This window comes from Beta vulgaris, chromosome 2 (genome assembly GCF_026745355.1).
Source record: "Beta vulgaris subsp. vulgaris cultivar EL10 chromosome 2, EL10.2, whole genome shotgun sequence".
NCBI classification, from domain to species: Eukaryota; Viridiplantae; Streptophyta; class Magnoliopsida; order Caryophyllales; family Amaranthaceae; genus Beta; species Beta vulgaris.
Window position 1 is genome coordinate 48051638 of NC_079203.1, and position 19161 is coordinate 48070798.

General features: G+C 33.8%; 1 protein-coding gene across 1 annotated transcript; it reads left to right on the plus strand.

Moving 5' to 3' along the window:
• The first annotated feature begins 948 nt into the window (after positions 1 to 948).
• On the plus strand, positions 949 to 2451 carry LOC104884281 (uncharacterized). Its single transcript, XM_010668906.1, has one exon. The coding sequence runs from the start codon at positions 949 to 951 to the stop codon at positions 2449 to 2451; it is 1503 nt and encodes a 500-aa protein (XP_010667208.1).
• Positions 2452 to 19161: the final 16710 nt, after the last annotated feature.

The window sequence follows — 19161 nt, forward strand, 5'->3', positions numbered from 1 at the left end:
GATTATCTCTAAATTAATAAGATGACGTGGCAATCCTAGGTGGCGCGCTCTATGCTCCCGAAAAGTTCCTCTTTTATATATATATATATTGATTGATTGATTGATTTAGCACTTTGATGGAAAAATTTATTATATCATAAACTTTAAAAAAATATTATTTATCTTTATAATAAACTTTTAAAAATTATTAATTATCTTTTTTATATTCTTTAATTTTTCATTTTTGCCAAAATCTATAATTAATCTTTTTAAAGACAAAAATTATTAAAAGAAATGCTAGATAGATTAAACTAGTCACATAAAAAAATTAAACTAGTCACTATTGGGGTGATTCTCTTTTCAATATTGGATTTACCATGATTTAATTTTAATTTAAAAATAGGCGATTTCCTAGAAGACAAACTCTTTTAAAAAGTAATTAACTTTTTCTTTTATCTTCTTTTGTTTTTTAATCGAACAGTTTTTGAAATAAATAGATCCAACATAATTTAATACGCGTCCTTTATAGATTTAGATTTGGATTATGTTATATCACAAGATCAAATATTAGTAAAAATCTGAAAAGAAAATCCTAGTAGCATTCACCTAGCAATTGCTATAAATTAAAATTTTGGCTATACCAAAATCATCTCAACTTCTCATCCTTTTTTTTCTTTGTAACGTGACAACTTCTCATCCTTAGTTTTATTTGCAGGAAGAAAAACTATAAAAATCATAAAGACAAATATGTCAAGATTTCACACACAACCAAAGCTCACTAATCTAAGACTCTTTCTTTGGGACGACATCATTGGAGAAAACAATGTTCTACCCTTTGATGAAGGATTGTTCATCTTCAAAATTTCTTTACATCATGAAGGAAAAACCAGCCATTTTGAAGTTACTCATACATTTAACCTCTCTTTTCTATGTGTTTGTAACTTACATAATTTAGCCACACAAGTAATAATGGACATCAATTTTTTTGGCCCTAAATCAGCAGAGTTACTTGCTAATCAAGTCTCCGATTATATCATGAGTTGCTTCCGTTTTCGCGATACTGGTGTGGGGTTTGATCCTCCTTCTAGGGTGGTTTTCGTGGCGGATGTTCGTGTTGATGGTCTACTTGAGGAGACAAATGGTACAATAGATGCTAATAATTTTACTGGTTCTGATTTTATGGCTCTTTTACACTATCTTGAAGCTCAATCTGTTGAGGAAACTGTCATGTTGGAGTACTTGAATGGATTTTTTCAAAAATATAATCTTGATTATGAGATAACGTCTAATAATGTTGGTAATCCCAATCATGGAATAGATGTCAATGTTGAGGATGATGATGATAATCATGATGGATCTGCTAGTGTTAACCATGATGGTGATGATGATGTTAACCATGATGGTGATGATGTTCATGATGTTCCTATTGTTGATTTGGAGACTGACATTACTAGTGACGATATGGATAGAATGGTTAGAATCTTACATGAGGCTACTTCCAATAATGTTACACCCTACTATCTAAGGGAAATTTCTGATGAGGAAAATAATAATCATAATGATGATGGTAATGATGATGGTGTTAACCATGATGATGGTGATGATGTTAACCATTATGATGATAATGTTCATGATGAGGTTCCTCTGATTGATGTGGATCAGAATATTATTCTTAGTACTGATATGGATAGAATGGAACTTCTTAACGAGGAAAATTATAATCATAATGATGGTGGTACTGATGATGATGTTAACCATGATGATCATGACGATGTTCATGAGGTTCCTATGATTGATGTAAGTAGAATCCTACAGGAGGCTGGTTCCAATACTGTTCCCTATAGTTATCTAAGAAGGGAACTTCTTAACGAGGAAAATTATGATCATAATGATGATGGTAATGATGATGGTGTTAACCATGATGATGTTTATGAGGTTCAAGAGGCTATTATTTTCAGTAATGTTCTCGATGATCCAATTGACCTTTTTGACGAGGAAAACAATAATGGGGGAGATGATATAATTAAGGAGTGGTGTGAACTAGAGGAAGCTAAGGATGGCAATGAAGATGAATTTAGCCATATTCTTAGCATTTTAAAGAACTGGTGGGTTGATAACCTTTTAGAAGATGACAATAATCCTAGTATAAGTATAAATTTAAAGGAAACGAGTTTACATAAACCCAAACGTAAACCCAAACGTACCAAGGATGAACAAGATCAGGTAAGAACAAAGAGGTTATTAAAGGTCAAACCATCAATAGAATTACTAGAAGCTGATCATGTGGAATTAGGTGAAGATGATATGTGTTCTATTTGCCTTGACAAGATATCAAGTGGAGTGGAACTCATAAAGATTAGTCGTTGTAAGCATGTGTTTCATAGAAAGTGCTTATTTAAATGGCTTTCAGAGAAACAATCATGTCCTTATTGTCGTTTGAGTAGTTTATCGTATGTATATGTTAACAGGTAGTGTTAACGAGTGATTTTGTTGAATATAGTTAAATGTATTTTTATTATATACGCCAACCCTTGATAAGTTATACGGCATATACAAAATGAATCAAAATCAATACATACATATCAAATTGGATCAAACAAAATTCTATACAACGATTGTTGATAAGATCTAACAAAAGTATTTGTTTTAAAAACAATTAGCCAATATGAAAAATCTACATTTGTTATAGGCCCGATCCCAAAGATATCTTAACATGGCAGTTTTCTCCCAAAAAAAGTGTTCGTAGTAGTTACTAGTTTTATACTTCCTCCGTTTAGACATAGTTGTCACTTTTCATGTTTTCACGCTTGCCGATGCATGGTTTTGGTGCTCTACTAAAAGTGATAATAACTAGTACTTCCTCTGTTTAGAAATAGCAGTTTTTGTTGGTCTTATCTACCCAAAACCAATAGAATTAAGATTTCTACAATACACATGCCATGACATTCGGGTAAAATTGGATTAGTTCAGTTCATGTGGGATTCAAGTCATTTAAATCTAGGATGATCCAATTCAGCCTTTCAGATCACTTAGGTATTAGGTCAAGTTGATTTAATTTGATTTCGGTTTAGTTCGGTTTTCTTATTTTGGATTTGGGGTTAGGTTCGGGTCTAAATTAGATTAGGTGTTGAATCCGGTCTTTGGATTTTGGTCAGCTTTGAACTTAGTTATTATCACTTTTAGTAGAGCACCTAACTTCCGTTCTTGTGGCAATTCAACAAGTTCACACCTCATATATATGGTCGCATGTTATAAGTGTATTTTCTTTTATCTCACATGTTTGCTTTTTTTTAGTTTCGAATGTACATATTTGATAGTTAATATGTTTAAATATATATTATAAAAAAATATTTAAAAACTTAAATCTCTAAAAATACACATCAAGATGTATCCCATAAGATATCATGTGAATTTTTCCTCATATATTAACTATAACTAAACATGGCCAAAGTACTTTTGATGTATACCTTTTATATCATTTTACATTAACACAAAATCAATGATGTTAACAAAAAATTAAAAAAAAAAATAATATAAAAAACAACCCGTGCAACGCAAGGGCTTCAAAACTAGTATTAACTATAACTAAACATGGCCAAAGTACTTTTGATGTATACCTTTTATATAAAAAAGGATACCTTTTATTTTGTTTTGTTTTCTCAAAAATAAAAATATACTTATGTTGATTAATTAGATTATCGCAAGAAAAAAAAAATAGAAATATACTTATGTTGATTAATCAGTAATGTTTATATACTATTGTTGTATAATATGAGCACTATAAGAGGGGGGGGTGAATTATAGTGAGAGAATAAGCACTACTTTTTGCGGAATTAAAAGTAAACTTGGGAACAAACAATGGGAACACGAGAGATTTTACGAGGAAAAACTTCCTAGGCCTAGTAGGAAGAAACAACCTCGACCACAAGGGATTTTAAACAACTTTCCACTATAATAGGCCAAAACAACTCTGATTACAACCTATTACTTTTCTCTCGATTCTCAACTTAAGTCACTCAACTCAAGTTCCCAACGACAGTTCCCAACAACTGACGTTTTCTCTCAAACTTCACTCGAAGTTCCTTTCTCTTTCTCTTTCTCTTTCTCTGCTTCACTCAAAGCTTTCTCACACTTACAAGAGTTCACTCAAACCCTTTTTCCAAAAATACACTTTGTAAAACAATGGAAGAGTAATAAAACTCGATTAATGTAAGTATGAATTCTCTTAAGGAAAGGCACTGACACTTTAGATAACTTAAGACAAATTAACTAAGTCAGACACTTGTACTAATAGTCAGACATTTTCTCAAGTGAATTAGGCGCTATTTATAGACCTTTAAGACAAGACATGATTTCCACTAACTTAGACCATTATCACATGTTCTCCATGATTTCTAATTAATTAATTAAATTAAATTATTTATTCTAAGTCATGTACATCATCCACTAACCATTACTTCATTCATAGAAGCAGTAACAAATACGTGGTTTTGCAAACTTGGAGAATAATTAATCTTATTTAATTTAATTAAATACTTGGAGGATAATTAACTTAGCCACTAAATCCACTAACTCCATAAACTTGAAGCAGTAAATCATTTAGGCGTGTAAGCTAGAATTTAGGAAATAAATAAATAAAAATCCTTTAGCTAGTTTTTAGGAAAAAATCTTTTTCGAATTCTTTTTACAAAACCGGAAAACAGATTTTTTATTTCGAAAAATCCGAAACATTTAAAAACCGGAAATAATATTTTTTCGAAAGTTAAATCTTTTAAATAAAATGTAAAAGATAAAATATACATTTTAAAAAGATAAGATTTGAAAATCAGATTATTTTAAAATCAGAAAATCTATTTAAAATCTTTTCCTAACAAACTTAAACTAACTTCCTAAAATTATGGATCTTAGTCAAATTATCCCTAAAAACTCTAACAACTATATTGGGCACACAATTACTTAGGCGCACAATATTAGTCACTTAGAATTCCTAAATTAGTTTTAAAGTCTTGTTCCCTAATTATTAAGTCTTGTTCCTAAGCCTTGTTCCTATAGTGCCAGGTCTGTTCCTTTCATGGGAACAGAACCAAGTTCCTTTGAGAATTCACCACGAACTTAATAAAGCTATTACTCAACCTTAACAAGAAGATTAATAAATACCCTAATGTATTCTAATCTTCATTCCATGCTTGATTCTTCATTTCTCGAACATCTTTACTTCGATCTTGATTAATTCTCCGCTTTAATCTTCAATCAAGTATTCTCTTAGCTCGAGCATGAATTACCTTGCAAAACATAAATAAAATATACTATGTCTTTTGTGGTTAGGTCATCTTCAAAACTCAAGGGTCAACAATTTCCCCCTTTTTGAAGATGGAAACAAAAGGCATATACTAAAAATAATATATATAAGTCATATAAAATAATTTTAACAAAGTATGTAACCAGGTTAAATTAAATATTATAGACTCGTTATTTTATTTTGTAAAGTCGAAATATGAGAACATAATTCATGACAAAAAAAATTTACTCTGATTTGCCTTATCTTTCCCCCTTTGGCATCTTCAAAAACATAGTCCACGATTTCAAAAGATGAATATATTCACTAAACACATCACACCACCAAACTTGTAAGAAATAAGTTGGTTAGTATAAGCAAATAAAGCATTCAACTCTCAAAAACCGCAATCCAAGAATATTAGCCATTCATTTAGACGCACACATGCAAAAAGATCAAACTTAGAATTAAGCAAACCAAGAAGTTCCATTGTAGCATGATTAAAGGAGAAGGATAGAAAAGACAAAATTAAACAAAGTTCATGTTCCCACACAAAATAAAACAAGCTAAATGAGAAAAGTTTATAGTTTAGGAGAGGGAGGTTGTTCTACTTCTTCCACCACATCATGAAGCTTTGCCATCACTTCTTGATGATTTTCGGCCATTGTATCATTTCCCTTGAGCACAATTTCTTCCAACTTCAACAATCTTGAGTTCATAGCATGAATGAGGAAGAAAGTTCACCAAGCCTAGCCATTATTTCTTGTTGTCCATCCAAGGCTTTGTCAACTTTGCTCATAACCCCTTTTACCAACCCATTTAAATCCTTAGCTTCCGTAGCAAACTCCATCATTGCTTCCGAATGACCCATAACCAAGGAAAACAAAGAATCCAACCTTCTAGCATGAGCTAGAGTATATGTAGAACCAATGGTAGGATTTTGAGAAGTCGAGGGAGCTTGAGAAGGCTTGGGTTTTTCGGTTTGTTCCTTTGGTTTGGGAACAGCAGGTTGTTCCTCTAGAATGGGAACACCAACTGTTTCCTTAGCTTTAGGAACAGAACAGGAGGGTTTTGAGGTAGAGGGAGGGATAGAATCATCTTGTGGTGCTAGGGTAGAGGGTGAGGCAGATTTTTGTGGAGATGGAGGAAAAGGAGGATTGGTTTCCATGGGAACAGGAGTCGGTTCCCTAGAAGGAGGTAGGTTAGATTCATAATCTTCCCTATCAATCACCTTTACTTCATCTTCCTCACAACTTTCTTCGGCATCAAGAATAGGAAAATTAAGCACTTTCATATTTTGAACCCTTTGACTAGCTCTAGTGCTCTTCATAACCGGTTTCACCACCTCATCAACCACCTTCTTCCCTTTCTTTTAGTTTCTTCTTTTTCTTTTTCAATTTTCTTTTCTTTTTGATTTTTCTTTTCTTTTTCTTTTTCGATTTTCTTCTCTTCAACTTCTTTTTCTCTTCTTCTTCTTCCACTTCATCATCCACATCATCATCACCTCATCATCCAAGATTAGCACGGCCCTTAATAACTTCTCCATTCACAACACAAACATTTAAGTTATTCAAGGCACGCACATTCAACATATTTCCCGTGGACACACTTATGGACTGAGTTCCCGAAATTTTCACTTTAAACTTAAGTAGAATTTCGGTTACTAAGGCTCCATAGCCAACAACAAATCCATTTTCAATGCAATGACTCAAATGTTGAATCATTAACGAAGGAAAGTTTATGTGTTTGTGAGAAGCAAGACAATGAATGTAAATTAAATCCAACATGCTAACTTGAGCACGTTTGGAAAGCGAGGCAATAAAGCTTTCTTGAGGATGTGAAACAAAATTTTGTGATAAGGGGAAAGAAGATTATGTCAAGAAATGTTTTTCCTTTTGACCTCCATACTTAACAATCAATTGATCAAAGGAAATGTCCGAAAATGGATAGGAACCACGTTGTTTCTTGAAATAACATCTGTTCCTCTCACGGGAACACCAAGCAGTTTACCCAAATTTTAGCATTAAAATCAATTTGAGTTCCTTTCACCAAGTGGAACAATTTCCTTCTTCATCCATGGAAAAGTTTTCACAAAATTCGTCCATCAATTTAGGAATCAAACTATTTCCATAACATTTCACAAAAAGATTTTCCCAACCTTGAAACTTAATCATATTAAGTAATTGACGAAAGTTTACTCTTTTGCACCAAGAAACATCAATAAAAAGTCCATGCACATACCTAGTTGCCGTGGAATTTTTTCGAACAATCCGAGTTGTTCCTCTCTCGGGAACATCTGATTCCCCCTCACTTGTTGCATGAGCTTCTTCAACCTCCATTTCAACCGATTCTTCTTGTTTCTTCCTTTTCCTTAGAATTCTTGATGAAGAATTTGGAGAAATATCCATGGGTGTTGGTGATTCAATTTTAGAGGATGAAGGAGAGGGTTTTTCGGCTTTGTGGGAGGAGAGAGAGTGATGAGTGTTTTTGGTAGTCATATTTTGTGGAGTAATTTTCGGTTTTATGAGAAGGAAGGAAAAAAATTTGTTTTGTTTAAGGAAAGAATAACATAAAACCGTGTATTTACACGTGTTTAAAAAAAAATCTAAAAAAATATCTTCAACTAACTTGAGAGATATAAGGAAAAATCAGATTTTTAGGAAATAAAATCTGAACACAATATTTTTGGTTTTTCGAATTTTGAAAAAAAAAAATCTAACTCTAATACGCTGGGAATTGGGAACAGCGTTTGGGAACAGTGAATGGGAACAATGAAATTTTGCTACTTTGGAACTCCATTAATTCTTTTAATCCTTTGTTATCACTTAAGGCATAGAATTGTCCTATGAACAATAAGGGGAATATTATTGGACATTGGTGAGCAGTTTTCAGACATTTTTACTTATACATATGAAATAATCATATAAGAATTGTGATGTATTTAAGCAAATAAAAACATCAAAAATGCACATCAAGACATAATGCCAAAGAATTAACACAAAGGGGAATAATGTAGCAATCATTTCAATTTATTAAGCCAAGTTCAAGTCTCAATTTCTCAAACCTATCTCTATTTAAGGGTTTTGTCAAGATATCTGCAATTTGACGTTCAGTCTCACAGAATTCCATTTTAATAAGACCCTTTTCAACATTATCTTTCAGAAAGTGATGCCTAATATGGATGTGTTTGACTCTTGAATGTGTACGGGATCTTTAGAAATACTAATAGCACTAGTATTATCACAATAGATGGGAACACATTCAAAGTAGATTCCATAGTCACGTAGTTGTTGTTTTATCCATAGCATTTGGGAACAACATGCTGCTGCTGCAACATATTCAGCCTCTGCTGTAGATAAAGCAACTGTGTTTTGCTTCTTGGTGCTCCAAGAAACTAAACTATGACTAAGGAACTGAACCATACCTGATGTACTCTTTCTATTGACCAGATCTCCTGCATAGTCAGCATCCGCAAATCCTTTCAATTCAAAGGTATCACTCCTCGAATAGAATAGGCTTAAATCATCTGTTCCCTTGAGGTATCTTAGGATTCTCTTCACAGCTGTGAGATGAGATTCCTTTGGATTGGCTTGAAACCTTGCACATAATCCTACACTGAAAGCAATATCAGGACGACTTGCAGTTAGATATAGTAATGAGCCAATCATACCTCGATATTTGGTTTGATCCACACTTGTTCCTATAGAATCTTCATCCAATCTGGTTGAGATTCCCATAGGTGTATGATTAACTTTGGATGCTTCCAAACCATACTTTTTCAATAGTTCCTTTATGTACTTTTGTTGATGATGTAGATTCCTTCTTCTGTTTGCTTGATTTGCAACCCCAAGAAGAAGTTGAGCTCACCCATCATACTCATTTCAAATTCTTTACTCATGAGATTAGCAAAGTCCTTGCACAAAGATTCATTAGTAGCACCAAATATAATATCATCAACATATATTTGAACAACTAATAAATGTTTTCCTTTTGATTTTAAAAACAAGGTTCGATCCAATTTTCCTCTTTTAAACTCATTTTCAAGAAGGAACTTAGAAAGTCTTTCATACCATGCTCTTGGAGCTTGCTTTAACCCATAAAGAGCTTTGTCAAGCTTAAAGACATGATTAGGAAATTCTTTATTTTCAAAACCTGGAGGTTGTTCTACAAATACCTCCTCATTAAGATAACCATTTAGAAAAGCACATTTTACATCCATTTGATACAATTTGAAACCCATGAAGGCAGCAAAAGCTATGAAGATTCTAATTGCTTCCAATCTTGCAACTGGAGCAAAAGTTTCTTCATAATCAATGCCTTCCTGTTGATTGTATCCTTTCACAACTAACCTGGCCTTGTTTCTTATGCTCATCTAATTTGTTTCGAAACACCCACTTTAAACCAATAACCTTGTTATGTTTAGGCTTAGGTTCAAGGTGCCAAACTTTGTTTCTTTCAAATTGATGAAGTTCATCCTGCATTGCTACGATCCAATCAGCATCAGTGAGAGCTTCTTCATGATTCCTAGGTTCCAACATAGAAAGAAAAGCATGAAAAGCACAAAAGTTTTTCAATTGAGATCTCGTTTGAGTTCCCTTATTTATGTCACTGATTATTAGTTCCACAGGATGGGAACGATGAGTTTTCCAAGGCTTTGGTTGGAAATCCTGGATGGAAACTTGGTTTCCTTGATCATCTTCATTTCCTGTACTTGGGAACCAGGTTCAACAATAGTGGATTCATTCACTAGTGCATCATCACTTAGTTCCTCTTCTTCCTCATTGGGAACAGGAACAGGATGTTGTTCCCTTGGCTTTGTTCCCATGACTTCGTCTTCCAAAGTCTCATCAATAAGACTTAGGTCTTTTGTCAATCCTATTTCGAAGTCATCTTCAACCTGTGTGCTTGCATCAAATTTATCTGTTTCATCAAAAATAACATGCACACTTTCTTCTACACACATAGACCTTTTATTATACACTCTATAAGCCTTGCTACTAGAAGAATATCCTAAGAATAGCTTCTTCACTTCTAGCATCAAATTTTCCAATATTTTGTTTCCCATTATTATGAACAAAACATTTACATCCAAATGTTCTGAAATATGTAATATTGGGCTTTTTACCAAAATACAACTCATAGGGCGTTTTATTTAATAAAGGTCTTACCATGGCTCGATTTATAATGTGACAAGCAGTATTCACAGCTTCTGCCCAAAAGTTTTTAGGAAGTCCACTAGCTATCAACATAGTCCTAGCCATCTCTTCTAGTGTTCTATTCTTCCTTTCAACAACCCATTTTGTTGAGGTGTTCTAGGGGCTGAGAAATTGTGATCTAATCCATTGTCTCTGCTAAAGTCATCGAACTTATAATTTTCAAACTCTTTACCATGGTCGGATCTAAGGTGAAGTAATTTGTGACCACTCAAATTTTGTACTTTCTTTGCAAAGACAAGGAACTCATCATAAGTCTCGTCCTTGCTAGAAAGAAAAATAACCCAAGTAAATCTAGAGAAGTCATCTACAATTACTAGCACATATTTCTTTCCACTTCTCACTTTGTATCCTCATAGGTCCACATAAATCCATATGTATTAACTCTAAAGGTCTTGTGGTACTCACCACATTTTGGACTTGAAAGAGGACCTAACATGCTTGCCTTTTGCGCATGCATCACACACATGATCTAAATGAAACTTAGTAGAGGGTAAACCTAAAACTAGTTCTTTAGAACGCAGTTTGTCAAGCAAGGAAAAGCTAGCATGACCTAGACGCTTGTGCCATAAGAATGAATCATCATCAATAACACTAAGGCATGTGAATTTGTTTTTGGGAACAAGGTTGAGATCCACAACATATGTGTTCCCTTTCCTTGTTCCTTCCAAAATGATATCCTTTGTGCTATTGTTGACTATCAAACATTTTTCACTATTAAACTTCACACAGTTCCCTCTATCACAGAATTGGGATATACTTAACAAGTTATGCTTTAATCCATCAACTAGAAACACATTTTCTATGGAATGTGACGATGACTTACCAACTTTGCCCATGGCAACTATGTTACCTTTCTTGTTGTCACCAAAAGTCACACTTCCACCATTGTAGGCTGAGAGTGAGAGAAATCTTGATTTATCTCCAGTCATATGCTTAGAACAACCACTGTCTAGGTACCATGTGTTGTTCCCCCTCACTCCAACCTGCAAGAAAACTAATTGTTAGAGTTAGGAACCCAATCTTTCTTGGGTTCCTTTCCTTCAGGAACAATAGATTTCTTTTTCCAAATTACTTTACTTGTTTCCAAGTTCTCATTGATGCGGCCAAGTCTTTTAGGACAAGAGTTCCTAAAATGACCAGTGTTCCCACAAAACATACAAACTTTATCACTTGGTAAATCAACTCTCTTTTTAGGTTTTTCAAATTTCTTTTTGTGATTAAAACCAAGACCTTCAGTTCGTTTTGTTTGAGGTTCTTAATCCAGTTTGGAATAGTAGCATTTTCTTTTCATTTCTCATTTGGTCAGTTCCCCTTCAAGTTCCTTATTTTCAATTTCCAAAAATGAAACATGATTTTTCAATTCGTTTATTTCAGATTTGAAACTTTGCAAGGGAACTGACTTAATGTCAAATGAACTTACTTCAGGAACAAACTCTTTTAGTTGTGAAACTCAAGGCTCAACAAGTAGTTCTCATTTTTAAGATTTTCGAAATCCTCTTTTAATTTAAGATTTTTTCAAACAATTCGAAAAATCTTTTCTCAATATCAACTCGAACACTTTTAAGCCAAGAGGTATGTTCCTTTGCTACACTTAAAGCATTTTGACATTGTTTTAGTTTAATGGTTTCATCTTTGCAATCATTTACAGCGTCAACAATAAACTCAAATAATTTTTCTTTACTTAAAGAATTAAGACGAGTTTTGATGGTGTCTAGACTTGCCTCAAGAGATTCAATCTCTTCATCAGATTCGGAATTGTCAAGAGCCATAAGACAGAAGTTTGCAGTCTCCTCATTTGGTTGAGGATCATCTTCTTCCTCAGAGTCAGAGTCTCCCCATGCAGCAACCATAGCTTTCTTCATGTCAGATCGAGTATAGGAGTTTTTGTATTCTTTGTTCCTATCTCTGCTCTGTTCCCTTCCTTTGCCTTTTTCTTGTTCCCATTGGGGACAATCCTTGATGAAGTGCTCAGAACTGCCACACTTATGACAAACAAGTTTGTTAGAATATTTCTTATTCTTACCTTTGTAATCACCTTTCTTCATGTTCCTAAACATTCTTTTGAATTTTCGGACCATGAGAGCAGATTCTTCTTCATCTGTTTCTGAGCCTTCACTTTCATCAGCTTTTAAGGCAATCGACTTTTGCTTGGACATATCTCCATTCTCATTGTCCAATTGCAACTCATGAGTCATGAGGGAACCAGCAAGTTGTTCCAAATTGAACTTAGTAAAGTCCTTAGTTTCCTGTAAGGCAGTTACCTTAGCCATCCAACGATCCCTAGGAAGGCTCCTTAGGACCTTTCGTACCTGTTCCTCAGATGTAATCACTTTACCAAGAGATGTTAGCTCATTAATTATATTAGTAAAGCGTGTAAACATTCTTGGATAGACTCTTTTGATTTCATTTGAAAAAGTTCATATTGGTTCATCAAAAGATCTATTTTTGATCTCTTAACTTCACTCGTACCTTCATGAGTGACTTCAAGAAGATCCCAAATTTGTTTTGCGGTTTTACATCCCATGACACGATTGTGTTCATGAGGACCAAGACCACAATGAAGCAATTTTATAGCAAGAGCATTAATTTCCATCTTTTCGAAATCAGCTTTATCAAAATCAGATATAGATTTAGGAATTACCTCATTTTGTCATTAGTGGTAGTGACTTCAAAATCACCTACCTCTATGACTCTCCATACCTGGTAATTGTCGGCTTTGATAAAGATCTCCATTCTGTTCTTCCAGTAAGTGTAAAACTTACCATTGAACATTGGTGGCCTCTGCGTAGAGTACCCTTCTTCCAGTTTCTCTCTAGTATTCATATTTTTCAAGATCTTGAACTCAACAGGGTTTCCTGAATATTAGAGTTCCCGCTCTGATACCAATTGTTGTATAATATGAGCACTATAAGAGGGGGGTGAATTATAGTGAGAGAATAAGCACTACTTTTTGCGGAATTAAAAGTAAACTTGGGAACAAACAATGGGAACACGAGAGATTTTACGAGGAAAAACTTCCTAGGCCTAGTAGGAAGAAACAACCTCGACCACAAGGGATTTTAAACAACTTTCCACTATAATAGGCCAAAACAACTCTGATTACAACCTATTACTTTTCTCTCGATTCTCAACTTAAGTCACTCAACTCAAGTTCCCAACGACAGTTCCCAACAACTGACGTTTTCTCTCAAACTTCACTCGAAGTTCCTTTCTCTTTCTCTTTCTCTTTCTCTTGCTTCACTCAAAGCTTTCTCACACTTACAAGAGTTCACTCAAACCCTTTTTCCAAAAATACACTTTGTAAAACAATGGAAGAGTAATAAAACTCGATTAATGTAAGTATGAATTCTCTTAAGGAAAGGCACTGACACTTTAGATAACTTAAGACAAATTAACTAAGTCAGCACCTTGTGTGACTATAAAGTCAGACACAATTTTTCTCAAGTGAATTAGGCGCTATTTATAGACTTTAAGACAAGACATGATTTCCACTAACTTAGACCATTATCACATGTTCTCCATGATTTCAATTAATTAATTAAATTAATTATTATTCTAAGTCATGTAATCATCCACTAACCCATTACTTCATTCATAGAAGCAGTAACAAATACGTGGTTTTGCAAACTTGGAGAATAATTAATCTTATTTAATTTAATTAAATACTTGGAGGATAATTAACTTAGCCACTAAATCCACTAACTCCATAAAACTTGAAGCAGTAAATCACTTTAGGCGTGTAAGCTAGAATTTAGGAAATAAATAAATAAAATATCCTTTAGCTAGTTTTTAGGAAAAAAATCTTTTTCAAATCTTTTTACAAAACCGGAAAACAATTTTTATTTCGAAAAATCCGACATTTAAAAACCGGAAATAATATATTTTCGAAAACTAAATCTTTTAAATAAATATAAAAGATAAAATATATATTTTAAAAAGATAAGATTTGAAAATCAGATATTTTAAAATCAGAAAATCTATTTAAAATCTTTTCCTAACAAACTTAAACTAACTTCCTAAAATTATGGATCTTAGTCAAATTATCCCTAAAAACTCTAACAACTATATTGGGCACACAAATACTTAGGCGCACAATATTAGTCACTTAGAAGTTCCTAAATTAGTTTTAAAGTCTTGTTCCCTAATTATTAAGTCTTGTTCCTAAGCCTTGTTCCTATAGTGCCAGGTCTGTTCCTTTCATGGGAACAGAACCAAGTTCCTTTGAGAATTCACCACGAACTTAATAAAGCTATTACTCAACCTTAACAAGAAGATTAATAAATACCCTAATGTATTCTAATCTTCATTCCATGCTTGATTCTTCATTTCTCGAACATCTTTACTTCGATCTTGATTAATTCTCCGCTTTAATCTTCAATCAAGTATTCTCTTAGCTCGAGCATGAATTACCTTGCAATAACATAAATAAAATATACTATGTCTTTTGTGGTTAGGTCATCTTCAAAACTCAAGGGTCAACAATATATATGATTTTCATATAATTATTAAAAAGATAGTAATAATTAGATTATTTGCATTATAGAAGAATTTTCTATTAAAAAATGGGGGAAAAAAAAAAGTCGAATTAGATCTGACTCGAATGTTGGGATTTTAAGTCGGTTATTCAGAATCGGAGTCGGATGTCCGAATTTTAAGTCAAATCAGGGTCGGATTTTCGGAGTAAGATGTTGGAGTCGGACTCAAATTTAAAATCCGACTTCTTGTAGGGCCGAAGTCGGATGATACATAATCCAGCCTAAGTCCAATCCATTGCCATCCCTAATGATACGTACTTGCAGTTTAACTTATTATTAATGATAATATATTTTCTTCCATCAATCAAAGAAAGATAAGCTCTATCCCAATTCCCGAAAGATAAATATACGCTTACTGCTATAAATTAAAACCTTGGCTATGCCAAAATCATCTCAATTTCTCATCCTTGGTTTTATTCGAGTAAGGAAGAAGAAGAATAAAATCATAAATACAAATATGTCAATTTTGCACTCAAAAATAAAGCTCACTAATCTAAGACTCTTTCTTTGGAACGACATCGTTGTTGAAAAAAATAACCTTCTACCCTCTAATGAAGGTTTGTTCATCTTATGTATCTCTATACATATAGAAGGAAAAACCAGCCATTTCGACATTGTTGACAAATTCAAGCTTGTTTCTATATGTGAAAGCAACTTTTCTAATTTAGCAAAAAAAGTAATTAGGGACGTCAAAATTTTTGGCCCTAAAGCAACAAAGTTACTTGTTAAACAAGTATCCGATTACATGAAGAGTTGCTTCCGTTTTCGCAGTGCTCGTATGGGGATTGATCCTCATATGGTGGTTTTTGTGGCGGATGTTCGTGTTGATGGTCTATTTGAGGAGAAATCTGGTAATAATCTTATTCCCTATCCTGATCATAGGGCTCTTTGGCAATATCTTGCTGCTGAACCTGTTGATTTAAGTGGGATCTCCAAGTACTTGGAAGGATATGGATATGAGATAGCGCATAATAACGGTTATATTCGCAATAAGGGAATAGATCTCAATGTTGACACTCATAATAGATCTTCTCATCAGCCTCAAAACATGGTTCTTATTGATGATGGTGTTGACCACGATGACATGGTTATTGATGATAATGGTGTTAACCATGATGGTGATGATGATGTTAACCATGATGATTATGTTCATGACGTTCCTAATGTGGACATTATCGTTCCTAGTGATCATGATAATGATGATGGTCATGATGATGATAATGATGATGGTCATGATGATGATGATGTTAACTATGATGACAACGTTCATGATACGATTCCTATTATTCAGGCGTTGGGTGCTAACCGTGCTATCTATGTTCATCCAGGTGACCTTCCTGACGAGGAAAATAATATGATTAAGGGGTGTTGTGAAGTAGAGGAAGCTAAAGATAGCAATGAAGATGAATTTAACCATATTCTTAGAATTTTAAGCTGGTGGGTTGATAGCCGAATAGAAGACAGGCATCATAGTATCGTAATTGTAAAGGAAACGAGTTCACAAAAACCCAAGTTGACTAAGGTTGCACTTACACATGATTATACAATATCAAAGAGGTTATTGAAGGTCAAACCAACAGTAGAGTTTCTAGAAGAAGCCGAGGAATTAGTTGATGATGGTATGTGTTCCATTTGCCTTGACAATATATCAAGTGAAGGTATAAAGATGAGTCGATGTAAGCATATGTTTCATAGAAAGTGCATATTCAAATGGCTCCGAAAGAAACAATTATGTCCATATTGTCGTTTGAGTAGTTTATCGTATGTACGTGCATTGTAGTTTTTTTTTTTCGGGTTGTCAAGGAATCCTTGGTAAGAAGAAAGACTCTACAAGACCCGCATATCTCGTGAGTCTTAGTTGTAGTTAGATAGTGTTAATAAGAGATTTTGCTAGATGTATTTCTATTATATAAGCTAATTATTTAGGAGTTTATTGGTATCTATCTAAAATACCTTAAGTGTGGTTCTTTATTTGTTTTGAACTATTTTAAAAGTTAATGTTAATATATACTATATGCGTAGATCTAAATCTAGTTACATCTGGTCAAAAGAGTTAGTGGTAGTGTACCAATGTTTGCTTTAATTTATCAAATAAACAAGTTACTTGATTCAACAAAGTCGTGTTCTTCATTGTTGTACGCCCATTTGTCCTTGTTACTTTTGCATAGGATAAGAAGAAACAGAGTTTGATTTACAATGAAAAACTTCAATAAAGTAAATTGATTATAACTTTTAATATATATTTTAAAAAATTATAATTTGTGTATTATTGGAAATCATAAGATCAGATTCATTTATAATATTTTTCAAATCTTTATTAAAGTAATGTATAAGAAGATCTATTTATTGTTGTAACATTTTAAAAGTGACCCACTGCTATTAAAACTTGAAATGTGTTTTCAGCTAGCTCCAACTTTTCTACAAATCCTAAGAAGATTAGAAAAAGGACAATTTGCGTCCCCCAAATGCGTCGCACTACAACGAAGACGACACAAAAAGCTAATTTACGTCGCATGGTAGCCAGAGGGCGACGCAAAACAACTGCTCAAAAAAAATGTTGAGGCCCTATTTGCATCGCACGTCTGTTGCAAAAAGTTGATTTGCGTCGGACGAAGAGCTACTTGCGACGCAGATGTGTTGGGTTTAAAATAAAAAAAGAAAAATGATAATGCGTCGTATGGGCTGGAACTGCGATGCAGATAGACTCCGAATATAAAAATCCCATTAACTCTTTGCCTCTCTAAAAACCGTAGATCTCCGCCCACTTTCTCACTCCATTTCGTCCGTTCAGTACTCTCAGCCTTCACTCTCTCACCATCTTTCATCTCATATCTCACCTTCCATTCTCCTCTCCCTCATTCTAAATCCGTCGAGCCCATTCTCAAAAACTCCTACCTACCAGCGATTTTGTTTTCCCCTTTTCTTTTCTGAACAACTCCCGAAAAAAATCTGACAGAAATTGTAATTTTTCGAAAAAGTTATTTCAATTCTTAATCATCAACAATGACGGTGAAACCAACTAAGACAGAGAAGAAGATCGTGTTACGTGGGTTCGAATCATCAAGTGCTTATTTCACTAGGAATCTGAAAATTTGATTAAACCAAAATCTTCATCGCACTTCAATGTCGCGAAACTGGCCAATTCAGCCTTAAACTAGCATTGTTGTTTATCAACTCTATCTTGGCGTAGCACTGTTCGTTTTTATTTTTATTTTTTATGTCTATTTTTATTCATTTTTTGGCATTTTTCAATTCTGAAATTATTATTTTTATTTTCAGATGTGGAGTTGGTTTTTCTTGAAGTCTTCTTCCTCAAGCTCATCGGAAAATGTCGATTGCAATGTTCCTTCATTGTTTTAGCTTTAGTTTTACGTACAATTTGTTTGTATCAATTATAGCGGTTTGTAATACTTATTTTACATTATTAATTTATTGTTCATTGAGTTTCTGATTTTTTTTTTTTTAACAAAACTGAAGGATTTGCGTCGGACATGACATTCAATCCGACGCAAATCTTTTTTTAAATAAATAATGACCATATGTGTCGCTTGTTGCTTGGTGTGCGACGCAAATCTATTTTATAATAATAATAAACCACATGCGTCGCATGTTGCTTGATGTGCGATGCAATGCCTGTCATTTGCGTCTTATCTTCTGCCGAGTCCGATGCTGATGACTGATGTATGCTGACTTGGCGAGGTATATTGCAAATAATTGGCAATAAAGTTAAAGAAAATAATGAAAAAAAAAGAAAGAAATAAGAAATTTATTTTAGAAAGCCGACTTGGAGTCGCAGTCAGATCACTAGTGGAAAAAGCGCATCTGATGCGGTCAAAATCAGGCTTACTAATGCAGTTTTGGTCTGCGTCAGATGGGCTCGCAGCAGTTATGAACGGCAAACTGACGCGGTCCAAAACCGCATCAGTTTCTCACTTACTGATGCGGTTTTGGCATGACCGCATCAGATTTTGGGTCATGAAATTTTTTAAAAAAACTGCTTTGCACTGCAGGTCTGCAACAACAAAGTAGGACCAAATCCAACGAAAATTGTGAAGCTTGTGTTATACACCATTTTGTACACACACACACACACACATACACACACACACACACACACACACACACACACACATATATATATATAGTAATAATACAT